Source organism: Lissotriton helveticus, chromosome 5_1, assembly GCF_964261635.1.
Source record: "Lissotriton helveticus chromosome 5_1, aLisHel1.1, whole genome shotgun sequence".
Taxonomy (NCBI): domain Eukaryota; kingdom Metazoa; phylum Chordata; class Amphibia; order Caudata; family Salamandridae; genus Lissotriton; species Lissotriton helveticus.
Window position 1 is genome coordinate 2,104,396,083 of NC_136065.1, and position 16,256 is coordinate 2,104,412,338.

A 16,256-nucleotide genomic window follows, 5' to 3' on the forward strand; every position below is an offset into this window, starting at 1 on the left:
ACACCCTAGATGCCCACCCTTTCTCTTTACTATAAGTAAAAACCTCTCTACTTCATGTTACCCTTCAATACACTGTATTCTACGGTACTAATCTTTAAGCTATAGCTCAGTTTACTCATGCTTACTCACCCCAAATGTCTGTTTTGGGTTTTACACCTTCTCTTTGTGCGGCTTGATACTCAGCCTTACTCGGTATACTAGATTGCACATCCTTACTCAGACTGTGAGTAAACCCACCATTACCCTGCACCCCAGATTAACCACGCTTCATACCCACTCTAGGATACTTGTCTTTATTCTGTGCTCTAGACTGCCCTCCCTCACTGTGTACTCCAGACATCAACCCTCACTCTGCAGAGCAGGCTGTGCATCCTCATGCTGTACGCCATTAACCATGCTTACTCTGTACTTCAGTGCCATCTTTACTTTGTTCACTGGGCCAAACAAAAGAATAGAAATAGTTTACTGTTTTAACCCATCAAATACAAACAAACATACACATAGCACCTGCATGCCCACAAACCATGGCAACTATATATACAGATCCATACATTTAGTTACAGTTTTGTATTAATTACACCAGCCTTTAAAATCAATAAATTTCTACATAGTTGTACAGAAGTATTAACAATTCCTAAATCCATTGTTGTCTGTAGAGACTCGAGTGTTTGTGGTCCTGACTCATCCCATAATCTCTATCTGGAAAGTAAATACAAATGTTGATTCAACCCTGCACTGAAGTATAAAAAAAAGTGATGATTGGTTAATCTCCGCCACTGGTAATTACTCAGGCCGCATGCCAGCCCGTCATTATTTGGATCCAGCCAAATGCAAATTAGCGTTGACCTTGCTGGAACAGTCCAACCCAAATTGCCAGGCTAGGTCTTCCCTGAACCGAAATATAAGCATCCTGAGACCAGTTTTGTCCTGGTTGTAGCTCCTCAGTCTGGTGGAGCTTGGTTCCAGGGGCAAATAGGGAACGGGACCCATGCCTGGACATTCCCATAACATTTAGGGCGCTGCACCGGAGTATACAAAAAAGTTATGGCTGGAATGCCTGAATTAACCTCAGCCACTGCTAATTACTCAGAGCTGCATCTCAGTCCATTGTCATTTTGCTCACCATGCCACCTCAGTTTGGACCAAGCCATATGCAAATCAGTCTTGGCCCTGCTTCATATGGAGCAGTCCAGCCCGAACTGCCAGGCCAGGTCCATGGATAATCTGAACATAAGCAACCCAAGACTGGTTTTGCCCTAATTTAGGTTTGCTAATCAGGTACAGCTTGATTCCAGTAGCACTGTGAGCACAGTACCTATGTCTGTGCATACCGGTTGAACTGAAGTATGCTAAAAAGTGATGGATGGACTGCTTGAATTAAACATTCCATCCATCACCTTGTTGTTGATGCCTTAAGTGCGTCAGGTATGCTCAAACGTGGGTCCCGTGCTTACAGTTCGATAGGACTCAAGCTACAACCTATTGATAAGCCCCAAGTATGGCAAAACCGACCTGGGGGTTGCCTGTGGTCCCTTCTGGAGAGGACTTTGCCTGGCAGCTTGGGACGGACTGTTTCCATGGGGAGCAGGGTCGGCGCTGATTTGTATAAGGTGGGCCTTTGCCTGGAGTGGCGGGTGTGTGTGAGAAATGATGGACTGGAATGCGGCCCGAACGACTGCCAGTGGCTGAGATTAACCCAAGCAGTCCATCCGTCACCTTGTTGTTGTTGCAGTGGACTCAACTCTGCTTGCGCTTTATAACTCCACCTTACATATAATATATACTATGTTTCATGGGATTTGACAATGGGCAATAATCGGTAATTAAGGGGCCCTTCCTTCTCTATGGAAAACTTACTTTTGAGTACTTTCCTTTGTTTCTGCTTTAATTTTAATCTTAAAATGATTATGTTTTTAGTTTGGAACCTCCAGGGATAGAGAAGGTGCTCCAGAAATATTTGTACTGTTTAATGCAAAACTCTACTCCCTACTTCTCCTTTTAAACTTGCTTTGTCTATCTTTGACGCTCACCTCCAACTTTTGTAGTTCAAGATTTATGTTCAGATTGTTGTGTCTTCTTCACCATGCCTTTGTAGAACTGGGCATGTTGCACTCTGCCGACAAACATTTACAGAATCAGGCAGTTTGCTTCAGCCAGAATGACTTCCACCCTCAATTCAACTTCAACAGATCCCAGGGTATTTGCCTGCCCCTGACAAATTTCATGTCAGAATTTCCCCTCACGAATATCCTTGAAATAACGGTGTGGCCATGTTTGCTATGCATCATGTTCTCACATTCATATGCATTTATGCGTGTGTCTATATATATATAAAATATTTATATATGCATGTGTATACAAAACAAGTGTTTGTACCTACCTGTAAATATGTTTTTAACAAGCAAATACCTTTATCATGCATGCTTTTATCACGTAAATGTAAGTATTCTACAGGAAATTATAAACCCTTTATATATACATGTATGTATATGTATCTATCTATATATATATATATATATATATATATATATATATATATATATATATATATATATATATATATGTATATATCTATATATATATATATATATATATATATAGATATATACATATATATAGAAAGAGTTTATTCTTACCTGCAAAATACTTATATTTACTGCTGAAACCTTTACCATGCATACACCTTTACCATTCGTGCTTTTACAGTGAACTTTGTTGTAAAAGGACGCATGATAAAGAAATGCGTTGTAAAAAAATGCGTGGTAAAGGTTGTGCGTGTTAATGGCATTCGCATTGTAACAGCTGCGTTGTAACAGCATATGTTACAACAGAATGCGTGGTTCCGTCATACCCACCCCCGACACTCAACTTCACTCTGTTCTTCAAGAGAACCATTTTTACTCTTACACACTTAGGGGTCCATTAGGTTGGCGGACGGATCGCCACCGCCATGTAGGCGGTGGCGATCCGTCCGCCATCCTTGCCCATCCGCCACCTTTCTTCCCCCTGCCATATTACGATGGCAGGGGGGACCGTGACGGAGGGGAAGACCATCCGCCGCCATATCAGGCCTTTTCCGCCGCGGTCGCAAGCCGACCGCGGGGGAAAAGGCCTGACACCGCCGCCATATTAGGATGGCCTGTGAGGAATGCCTTTCCGTGGCGGCAATGCCGCCACAAAAAGGCATACGGTTCCTGCATTGGGGGCCCGTTGTGGGCCCCCAGGTTAAAGGGGGGGTGTGGGGGGTGCACATGGGGGGTACCTATGGTACCTCCCTGCGTTTCCCAGCACAACATGGCAGGCACCGCGCGGTGCCTGTCATGTTGTGCTGTCAAACGCACAAGAAGCATTTGTAACATTGTGGCAGCCGGTGCTTCAAGCACCGTCCGCCGCAATGTTATAAATGCGGGATGCACCCGTCACTGTGGCAGATGCATCCTAATTGGGGGCACGGTTCCTCCGCCCTTGTGGCAGACGGTACCTGCCCCGACAGGATGGCGGACGGACTTTGTCCATCCGCCATCCTAATGGACCTCCTAATCTGTAGCTGAGGTCACCCGGTTTTAATTGGTACCCATGTATCCTCTCTTCGCTATGGACCCAAAGACTCCCTTATTGAGCGTTCACATCACTGTATCAGTACGGATAGCTTCGTACAACACAATGCTACTAGTAGCGACACCTGAACACCAGGTACCATGGATGAAACATAGTAACAGTCACCAGGTACATTTTCAGGCATGCTAGAACCCAAAATCAGATTCAAGAGCCGCCACCACGGGGCTGGAATCAGGAGCACTCACCTTGCAGGACAAGGCTGTTGGTTGCATGGTGGCAGCACCTCTGGCAGCGGAAGCCCGTGGCACTGGGTGTCTGGCACAATCTCCTCCTGTCCCTCCTGTTCCATACTCAGCTTGGCACAATACAGGAGACCCCTCATCACACCTCCACCACAACTCACACTGCACGAGTCTGCTTTGTACAGCCACCTGCAGCAAGCAATGTAAACCATTCAAGCTCCCTGTCTAATAAAGAGACTAGTGAAGACACAAGGACCAGCATTACAAGTGATCTGTTAAACTTACCCAACATTTTCCCACCCTCAAATTACCATTATCAGGGATCCTGGTAATGTTGGTGAAGGAATAGAACAAGATTACAACCTTTTAGGGGTGGGTAGAAGTTACAGGGAGGAAAGATTACATTTTGTGTTCTGGGAGGGTAGAGGTAAAGGGAGGTTAAGAGTAAAATAAAATTAAAAAACAAGGGGAGTTTGGAGGAGTTCCTCCAAAAATAAAAATAAATGCATTTTTAAGAATGAAGTAAATGTACATGGACACATTCATATGTATACATATATATATTCACTGAAAAAACAAAGGTTAAAATAAGGTTTTAGTTAGGTGAATTTCTCTGTGTGAACATTAACGTTTCGAACTACAAAAACCACAGAAATTCACCAGTTGTACTTAGCAATGCTAACTATAGCTTGTGCCCCCACCAAGCATTGCTTATGACCTCACATATGACAACAGTCATAACATGTTCTATGACACCATTTAAGACATCACTGATGACATCTCAAATGACATCCCTGATGACATAATCCAATGTGTGCTCGTTTGTTTTAGAATATAGATTGTGACGAATAACTACCATATTAATTTTTCACTTAATTTAGTACAGTTTGGGTCCAGCTAATAGGTGTAAGTATTTAGAAAACGCATGTCCTCCTAATACACCATGGCTGTCAAGAGGTATTGAACACGGTATAAATCTTTGTATTCAAGAGTAATGCTGTGTTCATTATGCTCCACATAAGTATTTTGGCACTGCAGAAAATGTTTTCTAGCAGGGCAAAGATTCGACATACTACATACTAAGTATTCTAAGCAGCTTTGAGTTATTGAAGAGAATCGTCTCAGCATGACAATTTCTACTGAACAGAGAATACTGTGTGCAACAGGTACTAACCTAGGTACATGTGCTTGGGTGGATTTTCGATCCCGGATTTAGACGGTCACCTTATCAGAGACCTGCATCGAAGCGGAGTCACATATAAGAGCTCCTTGAAAAAGGGCTAAGCAGCCCGAAAAGCATCGGAGCGACTAAATATTTTGTGAAAAGCAGAAAGTCCTAAAAAACATGGATTGTTTAACATGATGAAACCATATTGAATGGATGTATGCCTTCAACTTTAAGAAAGAGTAAAATTACTTAAGCAACAACAAACGTGTGTTGGAGTCTTCTTAAGAAGAACTAAAGGTGTGCCCAAGGCAGGGATACACTCATAATCTATGTGTGTACTATCTGTAAAGTTGTCACCATAGTATGAACGGTGCAGGTACTAGAATGTTTAGCACCTTCAGATCTTGGTTATTTTTAGCAAATACTGTTGTTTTTTACAGCTGTTTCATAGAGTGTACACTTTTCTTAGTAGGTATTTTTTAATAGTCTGTGGTGTATTTCTTATGAAAGTTTCTGTGTTTGCAAAAATTGTGGTATAAAGTAAACTCTCTTTATAGAGTAAACACTGTCTACAGTACTCAAGTCTCTACTGATATCAACTTCATTTCTTAATGTTGGTTTGGTGTGTGCCAGGGGTTTGATACAGATAAAAGCTGTCCGTAGTAGGGCATTTGTTTTGGAAGTTTGGCTTTCTCTGAACAGTTGTATACAGATTGAACAGCGTACTTAACGAGGGGTTCCACATTTGTGGTTGACTGTGTATATGAACTTTGCTATGTGTAAATCCATAGCAATTTATACAGCAATATGCGAGAAAACAACGCTTCGGTGATGTCATCAGTGATATTATCAATAATGTAATTTAATTTGAGATGTCATAAATGATGTCATAGAACATGTAATGAGTGATGTTATTTGTAAGGTCATGAGCAGAGCATGACAGGGGCGCAAGTTATAGTTAACGCTGCTAACTATAACTGGTGAATTTCTGTGTTTTTTTTAGTTCAAAACGTTAATGTTCACAGTGAAAAATTCATCCAACTATACGGTTACTTTACATTTTTGTTTTTCTTGTGAATTTCTACGTTTAAAAAAAAAAAAAAAAGATATTTTTTCTAATACATAACATGACGTGTGATTATAGAGCATTTGAGGGTGAAATGTTAATAGATCAATTAGTTGAGAAAACTAATAGCAGAAGGATTCAAGAGAAGCTCTTAACAACTGAGGACTTAACTTTGGACAAAGCTTTAGAAATAGCTAAAAATGTGGAGACTACAACTAAGTGTATGGACCAGATTGGGCTATTAGCTAATGTTCATACAGTCACTGTGGAGAATGTTGTGAACAAGAGGGGGAAGATAGGTGATAAACAGAGAATTTTAGAGTGATAGATGTGGCAGCAGAATCCATTAGGACAATGCTTCTTTATGTCCCACTGTTGAGAAATATTGTGCGAAATGCAAATAGAAGGGTCATTTTGCCAAGGTGTGCAAGTCTAGGCCGGCACATCTCAAAGCTGTAACAACAAGCATTTGCAATGCAATAGGTCTCGCATCAGGAAAGTTTGAGCTATTGGTATTGTAAATGACACTTTTTTTACTTATATGTTGGTTTTGAACATGGCTAAATTAATAGCTTTGTCATTTACAATGCCAATAGTTTTTACTTTCGCAAATGTGACACCTATAGCATTTGTAATGCAATATGTGTTGTATTTAAGTGACTTAGATGTATTGATATTACAAATAACAATGGTTTTTAATTTTTTTAAATAATTAATACTTAAAAAAAAGGTATTGTAATTTATAATGGCAATTGCTTAATAGCTTAAACGTTTGTAAATAACTTTTGTGAAGATTATGTTCAGTGTATTTTATTGTGACAAAATCCAAGAACAGAAGTGAAATAGCAACATCTTTTTGTGACATTTGTAATAAAGCTTGAAACATTGAGAGAACATATTTGAATCAGTTGTTGTTGAATGGTTGCACAGATTGATGATGTGGCGGCTCTGAATGATGTTGTGGCGGCGACGAGTGATGCTGTGGCGGCGACGAGTGATGCTGTGGTGGTGCCGAGTGATGCTGTGGTGATGCGATAGATAGTGAGGGCGATAGATAGATAGAGGGAGGGCGAAAGATAGATAGACGGAGGGCGAAAGATAGATAGAGGGAGGGCGAGAGATAGAGGCAGGGCGAGAGACAGATAGAGAGGGAGAGAGAGATAGATGGAGGGCGAGAGAGAGATAGAGGGAGGGCGAGAGAGAGAGGGAGGGCGAGGGATAGAGGGTGGGCAAGGGATGGAGTGTGGGCGAGGGATGGAGTGTGGGCGATGGATGGAGTGTGGGGCGAGGGATGGAGTGTGGGGTGAGGGATGGAGTGTGGGGCGAGGGATGGAGTGTGGGGCGAGGGATGGAGTGTGGGGGATGGATGGATGGATGGAGTGGGATGGAGTGGGATGGATGGAGTGGAGGGATGGGTTGGGGGGTGGATGGATGGATGGAGTGGGGGGGTGGATGGATGGATGGAGTGGGGGATGAATGGATGGAGTGGGGGGATGGATGGATGGAGTGGGGGGATGGATGGATGGAGGGATGGATGGAGTGGGGGATGGATGGATGAATGGATGGAGTGGGGGGGTGGATGGATGGATGGAGTGGGATGGATGGAGTGGGGGGATGGAGTGGGGGGATGGATGGATGGATGGAGTGGGGGGGTGGATGGATGGATGGAGTGGGGGGGATGGAGGGGGAGATGGATGGATGGAGTGGGGGGATGAATGGATGGAGTGGGGGGGATGGATGGATGGAGGGATTGATGGAGTGGGGGATGGATGGATGAATGGATGGAGTGGGGGGTGGATGGATGGATGGAGTGGGATGGATGGAGTGGGAAGGATGGAGTGGGGGGATGGAGTGGGGGGATGGATGGATGGATGGAGTGGGGGGGTGGATGGATGGATGGAGTGGGGGGGATGGAGGGGGGATGGATGGATGGAGTGGGGGGATGGAGTGGGGGGATGGATGGATGGAGTGGGGGGATGGATGATGGATGGATGGAGTGGGGGGATGGATGGGTGGAGTGGGGGGATGGATGGATGGAGTGGGGGGATGGATGGATGGATGGATGGAGTGGGATGGATGGATGGATGAGTGGGATGGATGGATGGAGTGGGGGGGTGGATGGATGGATGAATGGATGGAGTGGGATGGGTGGAGTGGTGGGATGGATGGCTGGATGGAGTGGATGTACTGCATGTACCCTTGAAGGTGTTTACAGTTCACAGATAGTGTTTGGTGCCGTGCAGGGGTGTAACGCAAACCCCTGCAGCCCCTACGTCGCAGGAGAGACCCCAAGCTTTCAGGGGGGCCCAACCGTCAGAGGGCCCCTATTAACATCTGTCTGTGAGATGCGGTAAACTAGGGGGTTCCTGCTCACCTTCTGCACGGGCTGACGCGTGCGTCACGCCGCTGCATGGTGTTTGCATCTTCACTAGTGCTACTATATCGACCGTTTACAGGTGTGTATCCTAATATAGATATAATTGCATCCACTGAGATACCCCAAATATACCTGTTGAAAGTTGGGCTGAAACCGTCAACATTATCGGCGCCCTCTTGCTCTCCTTAAACCTTTTGTGCGCGTAAAACAGCCGCCATTTTGGGCACCATGGCTTCCCTGCTCTCGCCGAGGGCCAGCGCGTCTCTCTCTCCCTCCTAGCTTCGCTGACAACCCCCCTGCCTGCACCTGCCGCGAATCATAAAACCCCTCTTCGGCGCTGCTCTGCCCCAGGCCCTCGTCTTGTTCCCAGCGCAACACCTCCCTTCTTCCCATTTATGATCCCCGGCCCTTTGATGCAAACCCCTTTTCCCCGTGTGCCCGTTTGTCTTCCCCGTTCCCAGGCCGACATCCAGCTCTGCCGATACCAATCCCTTGCCCCTCCCCGTACAATAGAAAGCTTCCCTCCTCAAAGGACCCCCGAGATGATCAAAGCTCCCCCATCCCACGAGATCCGATCGAACCCCACACACTCCGTGAATCTGCGGAATATCCAGCTGCGCGATGATCATCACCTGTTGTGAACGGGGCGGGGACTTCCACTGTAACCTTGCGTGGGAACGGGCTGGGAAGGGGGGGATTCTGAGGATGTCTTTCCGTACATCAAAGTATCGACGAGAATGTGTTACATGCAATAAACAGATAAACGTGTGTATAAGAGGCCAGGCCTCAGGGATGCAGTTAGAGCACCTCAGAACGATACCTTCTGTCCGTTTCGTTGTGTTCTCCTCCGGAGAGAATAAAAACCTTGTTTCCTGCCTTCCAGACTCCAGCGCCTGCCTCTTCAATAGTTTAACTTCTTTGTGGGTTCAAGAGGCGACACCGCCGGGCAATACTTAAGGATCTTATATTCTGGTTGGTAGTGCCCCCCAATTATTTTCTACAATTGGCGTCCCAAGCGTGGGGCCCATCAGCGACCCATGGATCCAGTGGGAGAGGTCCTGACGACAAAGTGAACAACTGCAACGATCGGGAACGCGTCTGTCCGATAGACCCTCGTCTGACAGCCGATCATCCGAACTTCACTGGTTCCGAACAGACCTCTCTCGAGTGATCTACGGTCCTGACTGGGAACCATCAGGAGTGCCGCGAGGATAACGAAGAAGAGAGGACGATCGGGCGCTGGATTCGGAAGACAGGAAACTGTCCATGCGGTCCGGGTAAGGTCGTGTAACCACGACAAGTCGCGAAATCATTGCTTGATTGCTTGTTTGTTTAAAAATACTAGTATTGCTCTTTTTATTTATTTGGAGATTCACTGTCTGCAAACGGAGAAACAACGGTCTCTCTCTTTGCAAGCAGTGGAGGATAGGTAGGGCAGCAGCCGTGCTTATTTTTTTCTCCCCCACTCAATAATCACTTGAAACTGAACTGTTGTTCGCAAAACTATTGTTTCCTGGAGATTCCCTGTCTGCAAACAGGGAAGAGACCACCCTTTTTGCAGATAGTGAAAAGGGTAGGTAACGCAGATCTTTGCGGACCTACTCATTCTCCCCATTGTTATTTATTGGTCTTTTGTTATTTTTGATCCATGAGGTATTCACTGCCTGCAAACAACGTAGAATAGAAATATTCTGTCCAGTCTTTGCACCTAGTGATAAGATAGGCAGTGCTGACTTTTTAGTCCCTCGTTACGAGCCGTCATGTCTGTCTTCTCCCCACTGATTAGTAGCCTGTTTAGCCCGGACCGCCTATTAGAGATGGACCATCCAGCCCCACTGGAAGGCACCCCTAATAAGGACATGTTCATGAAGCATGGATTGACCGCTATAGCCTATAGTAAACTATGGCATAAATATACAAAAAAGGGTCAAGAAAGTCAATGGCCCCTGATAGGATCCTTCGATGATGATAAAATAAAAACGCTAGAAACTGCCCTGGGTAAAAACAAGACAACACCTACTATGCTTGACAGCTTCGGCATGTGGCGAAAAGAAACTGAACAACGTAAAAAGAAAACTGAGAGTAGGTTGGAAAAAGAGCTGCGAAAAGCAGCCCACCTAGCTGCTCAGAAACTAGAGAAAGAGATAAAGGAAAGAGAGAAAGCTAAACAGAAACTAGAAATGGAAACGCCAAGCCAGTGTCCGGTTAGAACCCCCTCCATGCTCTACCCTGATTTACCCTCGAAACGACAAGCCAATGAGGACCTGCTGTTAGGTCCTCCTATCATCTACATGCCCCCTCCATATGCCCCTTCTCAACCCTTGGCGCAGCACGTGCCACCCCCAGGTACAAACGAAGGTACCGCCACAGCGTCGGCCCCAATGGCCTCTGTGCCAGCCGAACCCCTTGTATTAAAACCCGCATCAACAACAACGTTAGACGACCATGAGACTCGAGGGGCTGGCCCTGCAAGAACAAACAGACTAGACAAAGATGAGCGAGCGGGGATCGACAAAATAGCAAGGACACTGGTAGAAAGGAAGGATGATGAAGAGTACATCACAGATATGTTCAGCTCGTATACAGGGAGTCACAGACGACATTTTACCGTACGACTGTGTTATCATGTCTTGAATGCATACGAGGACCGATATCGAGACAAAGGTCCCGAGAGCCTAAGGACTCTGTACCGGAAGGTCGATATCGGGGATGAGGGCGAGTGTGATGTGTCGGACCTCCTTACGCGTACGCTTGAGGTTTTCCGCCACCTCACTGAACAAAAGCCGGGAGCTAAATCCGCAGCCTCCGTAGTGACCGAACCACCAACCGAGCAATCTAACACCATGATGCCGATACGTGAGGCTGCCCCTTACTGGGTTCCTCCTCGGGGTACAGGGACTCACGATGATGCAAACAACCAAGATGCGAAGGGAAGGGTAGTGTACAACTGGGTCTACCAGCCATGGGACCGGCAAGAGATACTGACATTCCGGAAATCTCTACCCGACCTACGTAAAAACCCCACTGCCTTCTATACTGAATTGGGTACAGCCCTGGGTTCAACGATCATGACCCTGGCTGACATCGACTTGTTCTTCGGGTTATGTCTACCAGCTGATGTGTGGAAGCAAATCCGGAAAGTCGACCACCTTGAGCTGTTTGGACATACCTGGTCACAACTCGATGACCTGGACAAACAACGGGGACCAGGACAAAAGCCGTTGAAATCCATTCTAGACCTCCCAGATAAAATCGTAGAGAAATTAAAAACCCTAATCCCAGAAAAGAAAGTGGACTGGTCGATAGTAACAGCCTGTCGCCAAAAACCCCAGGAGGATGTATCGGAATACTTCTCCCGGTTTGAAACGGTGTTCTCCGATTACAGCGGCCAGGACATGACCACTGCAACCGGACACCATCTGTTTGTCCAGAATTATGTTAAGGGCCTATCATCGGAAATCTCCCAGAAACTACAGGCCAGCGAGAGTAGTTGGGCAGCCTCCAAACCTACAGCGATTCTCCAAATGGCCCAATATTATGAGCATCAGAAAAATGAAAACGATAGGGCGACAGAGAAAAAGAAGAAGGACTTAAAAGAGAGGGTGATGATTGCCAAACTGCAAGGGGTGACTATAGGACGAGACCAATACCGGGGAAACTACCAGACAAACGTCCCTAAGACTACATTCCCCCAGGACCGCACTCTGACTTCCTACAGTGGACGCACAGACCTTAGAGAAGACCAGTGCGCTTTCTGCAAAGGGACTGGCCATTGGAAATCCCAGTGCCCAGTTCTTCTGGAAATGATCAGAAACAGAGACCCCAGGGATGTAGCAAACGGACCGAGACCTAAGGGACAACAACGAGGGCCCCCAAATGACGCGACTAATGACAGATCAAGCAGACCAAATACGTTCGATCGACCCAGGCAGAACCAATATCAACAATCTGACTATGACGACACTCACACCTTCGCATAGGACAGCCAAGGGCGAGGGAGGGATCCAGTCGAGCTCTATGTTGACCAGCAGGGCCCTTATGTCACTGCTAAGGTCCTGGGTACCAAGTCTCCATTTCTGGTAGACACTGGCGCAACACGTAGTGCGTTATCTAAACGACTGATTCCAAGGGCACCCTTGTCTGGCTCACTCATAACATCGACAGGTTTCGATGGAACGCCCTCCACCAACCCTTTGTCTGCCCCGATTCTCTTTGACGTAAAAAACAACACCACCGACACCACGTTCTTGCTTTCCTCCAATAGCCCTGACGCCATTATGGGACTTGACTTACTGAAACACTTCCGAGCGACGATTAGGTGTTCTCAAGATGGAGTTCGAGTGTTTCTTTACGACAACCCCGTTCTGCTTAGACATTGCCCCCCCCGACACATGTTTTCCATCACCGACGTTGACGCGTCCCCGCTTGACACTCTACCTCCGTATCTGTGGGCCAAAGCGGATTCGGACGTAGGGCGTATGTTAATTGACCCAGTGCACATTACTGTCCGACCAGACGCAACACTCCCAAAACTCCCACAATATCGGATATCGCCAGAGGGCGAGAAGGCATTGGTAATGATTATCCAGTCACTGATAGACGCAGGAGTGGTAGAGGAAGTGGTTAGCAACGTTTGCAACAGCCCTATCTTGCCCATTATCAAGAAGCAGGGAGAGGGAGATGAGAAAGCATACCGTTTCATCATCGACCTCCGAGAGATCAACAAAGTGGTGGTACCCCAGTACCCTGTGGTCTCAGACATCACCACCATCCTGACCTTGATTCCATCCACTGCCACCACCTTTTCCGTCATCGACCTCAAGAACGCATTCTTCTCCATCCCCATCCACCCAGACAGCCGATATCTCTTCGGCTTTACCCTAAAAGCCCGCTCATATAGGTTTTGCCGAGCGCCTCAAGGCTACACGGAAAGCCCTAGCATCTACAGCTAGGCCCTCAAAAGACAACTAGACCAAGTCCAGTTACCCGACGGGGTGGTGTTGGTACAATATGTCGATGACATCCTTTTGGCAGCCGACACCACCCCTCTAGCGGTTACCGCCACCATTCAACTCTTGCACTTCCTTGCGGAAAATGGCCACAAGGTCTCCAAAAAGAAGTTGCAATTCTGCCTACCCCAGGTCACTTACCTAGGCCACCTTTTGTCCAAAGATGGAAGAAAACTCACCCCTGATCGAATCCAAACCATTCTAGATACCCCTGTCCCAAAAACCCAGAAGCAGGTTCGCTCCCTATTAGGCCTCACCTCCTTCTGCCGACAATGGTTACCAAACTTCAGCCTCGTTGTAAAACCACTGCTTTCTCTGCTAAACAAAGACGTCCCTTTCCCACTCCCTTGGACTCCTGAGTGTCAAACTTCCTTCACAGAACTGCGAGATGCCCTTTGCTCAGCCCCTGTCCTGGGTACCCCTGATTACAGAAAGCCCTTCTCCCTTTACACTCACGAAAGGGAGGGGTGCGCTTTATCTGTCCTGACCCAGGCCATCGGCCCTAAGCAACGACCGTGCGCTTACTTCTCTGCCACTCTTGACCCTGTCGCCAGAGCCTTGCCTGCCTGCCTTCGAGCTGTAGCTGCTGCTGCAGTCTCTATCCGACAGAGTGAGGGGATTGTACTCTCGAATTCCCTCACGGTACTGGTACCCCATGCAGTCGACACCCTCCTGAACCAAACCAAGACGCAACATCTGACGAGTGCACGACTGACTGGATACGAACTGACCTTGCTTGCCCCCCATATCACCCTGAAAAGATGCACCACACTGAACCCAGCAACTCTGTTACCCTTGCCAGAGAACGATCCCAATGTGCACCCCGTACATGACTGCGTGACTCTTACGGACGAACAGACCAGGAGTAGGGTCGATCTCAGAGACACAGCTTTCCCTGACCCCGACGGGGAGTTGTGGGTGGACGGTTCTTGCATCAAACTCTCCGATGGTACCACTTCCGCTGCCTATGCAGTCACCACGGCTCGAACTGTAGTAGAAACAGCCCGCATCGCCCAGCGATCTGCCCAGGCAGCGGAACTGATTGCTTTGACGCGAGCCTGCATCCTGGCAACAGGAACCACAGCGAACATTTACACCGACAGCCAGTATGCCTTCGGGGTGGTTCACCATTTTGGGCTCCTCTGGAGGGAGAGAGGATACTTGACCTCACACGGCACACCCATTTTGCACGGGGATTTAGTCTCCGCCTTAATCGAAGCTGTCCTCCTCCCCAACAAACTTGCCGTTATCAAATGCCAGGCACACAAGAAAGTGACAGACATTATTGGACAGGGAAATGCACTAGCCGACATCACCGCCCGAACGACAGCTGAAAATAGAACGACAACACATATGTACGTGACCAGGTCACAAGCAGAAAACTGGACTGACGCCAAGGACACAATTAGAGACATACAAACGACTAGCACACAACACGAATTGACTGAATGGACACGGGTGGGATTGAAAGACGATGAAGGCTGCTGGCGGACAAAAGACACGAACAAATGGTTGCTACCTGATTCGTACTTGATTCCCATATTAACCATGGCACACTCCCCTGCCCACATAGGATCAGCCCCCATGATCGAACTTGTCTCCAGGGTTTGGCACAATGACAAGATCCCAGATTCCGCCAAACGCCTGGTCCAACAATGCTTAATATGCCTGCAACACAACCCCGGGAAAGGAACTGTAGTACCCCGGGGGGGATTTGGGGTCCCAAACCACCCATTTGAAGTCCTGCAGATGGACTACATCCAGCTAGACAGATGCCAAGGCCTGAAATATGTACTCGTCGTGGTGTGCGCATTTAGCAAGTGGGTGGAAGCATATCCAACCCGTGACAACACCGCTATGGCCACTGCAAAGGTTCTGTTAAAGGAGTTTTTCCCCCGTTATGGCCTCTGTCGTGTTTTATGGAGTGATAATGGCCCCCACTTTGTAGCCAAAGTTATCCAGCTCATCCTAAATGGGCTGGGTATTAAACAGAAATTCCACGCAGTCTTCCACCCTCAATCTGCTGGGCTTGTCGAACGACACAATGCCACACTAAAGCTTAAACTGGCCAAAATAGTGGCTACGACGGGCCTGAAATGGCCAGACGCCCTCCCATTGGCATTACTATCGATGCGCTCTACCCCCACCCGACATCACTTAACCCCTTATGAAGTTGTCTTCGGTCGACCCATGAGCGTCTGGTCTGCCCCGAAACCAACTTCCATTCATGACGTTCCGGATGTCCTAATGTCTGATTATCTGTACAAATTGACTGAAACTTTGTCTGTCCTTCATCAGCAGGTGCAGCAGGCCATCCCCGATGCTTCCAGGGGTCCGGGTCACGCCATCCAGCCGGGGGACTTCGTGCTGATCCGAAATTTTCAGCGATCAAAAAGTTTGGAACCCCGGTGGACGGGCCCCTGGCAAGTGCTGATCACCACTCGGACCGCACTTCGAGTGGAGGGGAAGAAACACTGGCTGCACGCTCATCACTGCAAAAAGGTCTCTCCAGCCCTGGCCACGACAGACACCGTCAACACCCAAGAAGAGCTCCTGAACCAGGACCGACCATCGTTGAACTGCTACCCTGATACTGAGACACTTGAACTTTCAAAACATCCTGACCCCACTGTGCCATCTCGAGAAGGGTATTTCCTGCGTCGAAAGGAGGGAGCTTCGGCTAAGTAGGCCACGGACTAGGTTAAAGGATCTCAGAACGGTGACCCAAACTACCAAGGGTTACGTGGAGAGAAGCTAAAACTAAGTCTGTGGTCCTGCCCACTACCGAGCACCTTGAAGACGAAGATGATGGAAGCGCCAGATAAGAAGATGATGG

At 47.4% G+C, this 16,256-nt stretch overlaps 1 protein-coding gene across 1 annotated transcript in view; it reads right to left on the reverse strand.

Annotated features, from left to right (window-relative positions):
* Positions 1-16,256, reverse strand: part of ADAMTS13 (ADAM metallopeptidase with thrombospondin type 1 motif 13) — a 271,774-nt gene that overhangs the window by 57,083 nt on the left and 198,435 nt on the right. The window contains exon 25 of the mRNA XM_078646125.1: positions 3,804-3,989. Within this exon, the coding sequence (XP_078502251.1) occupies positions 3,804-3,989 (186 nt within the window). The remainder of the gene's footprint in view (positions 1-3,803; positions 3,990-16,256) is intronic.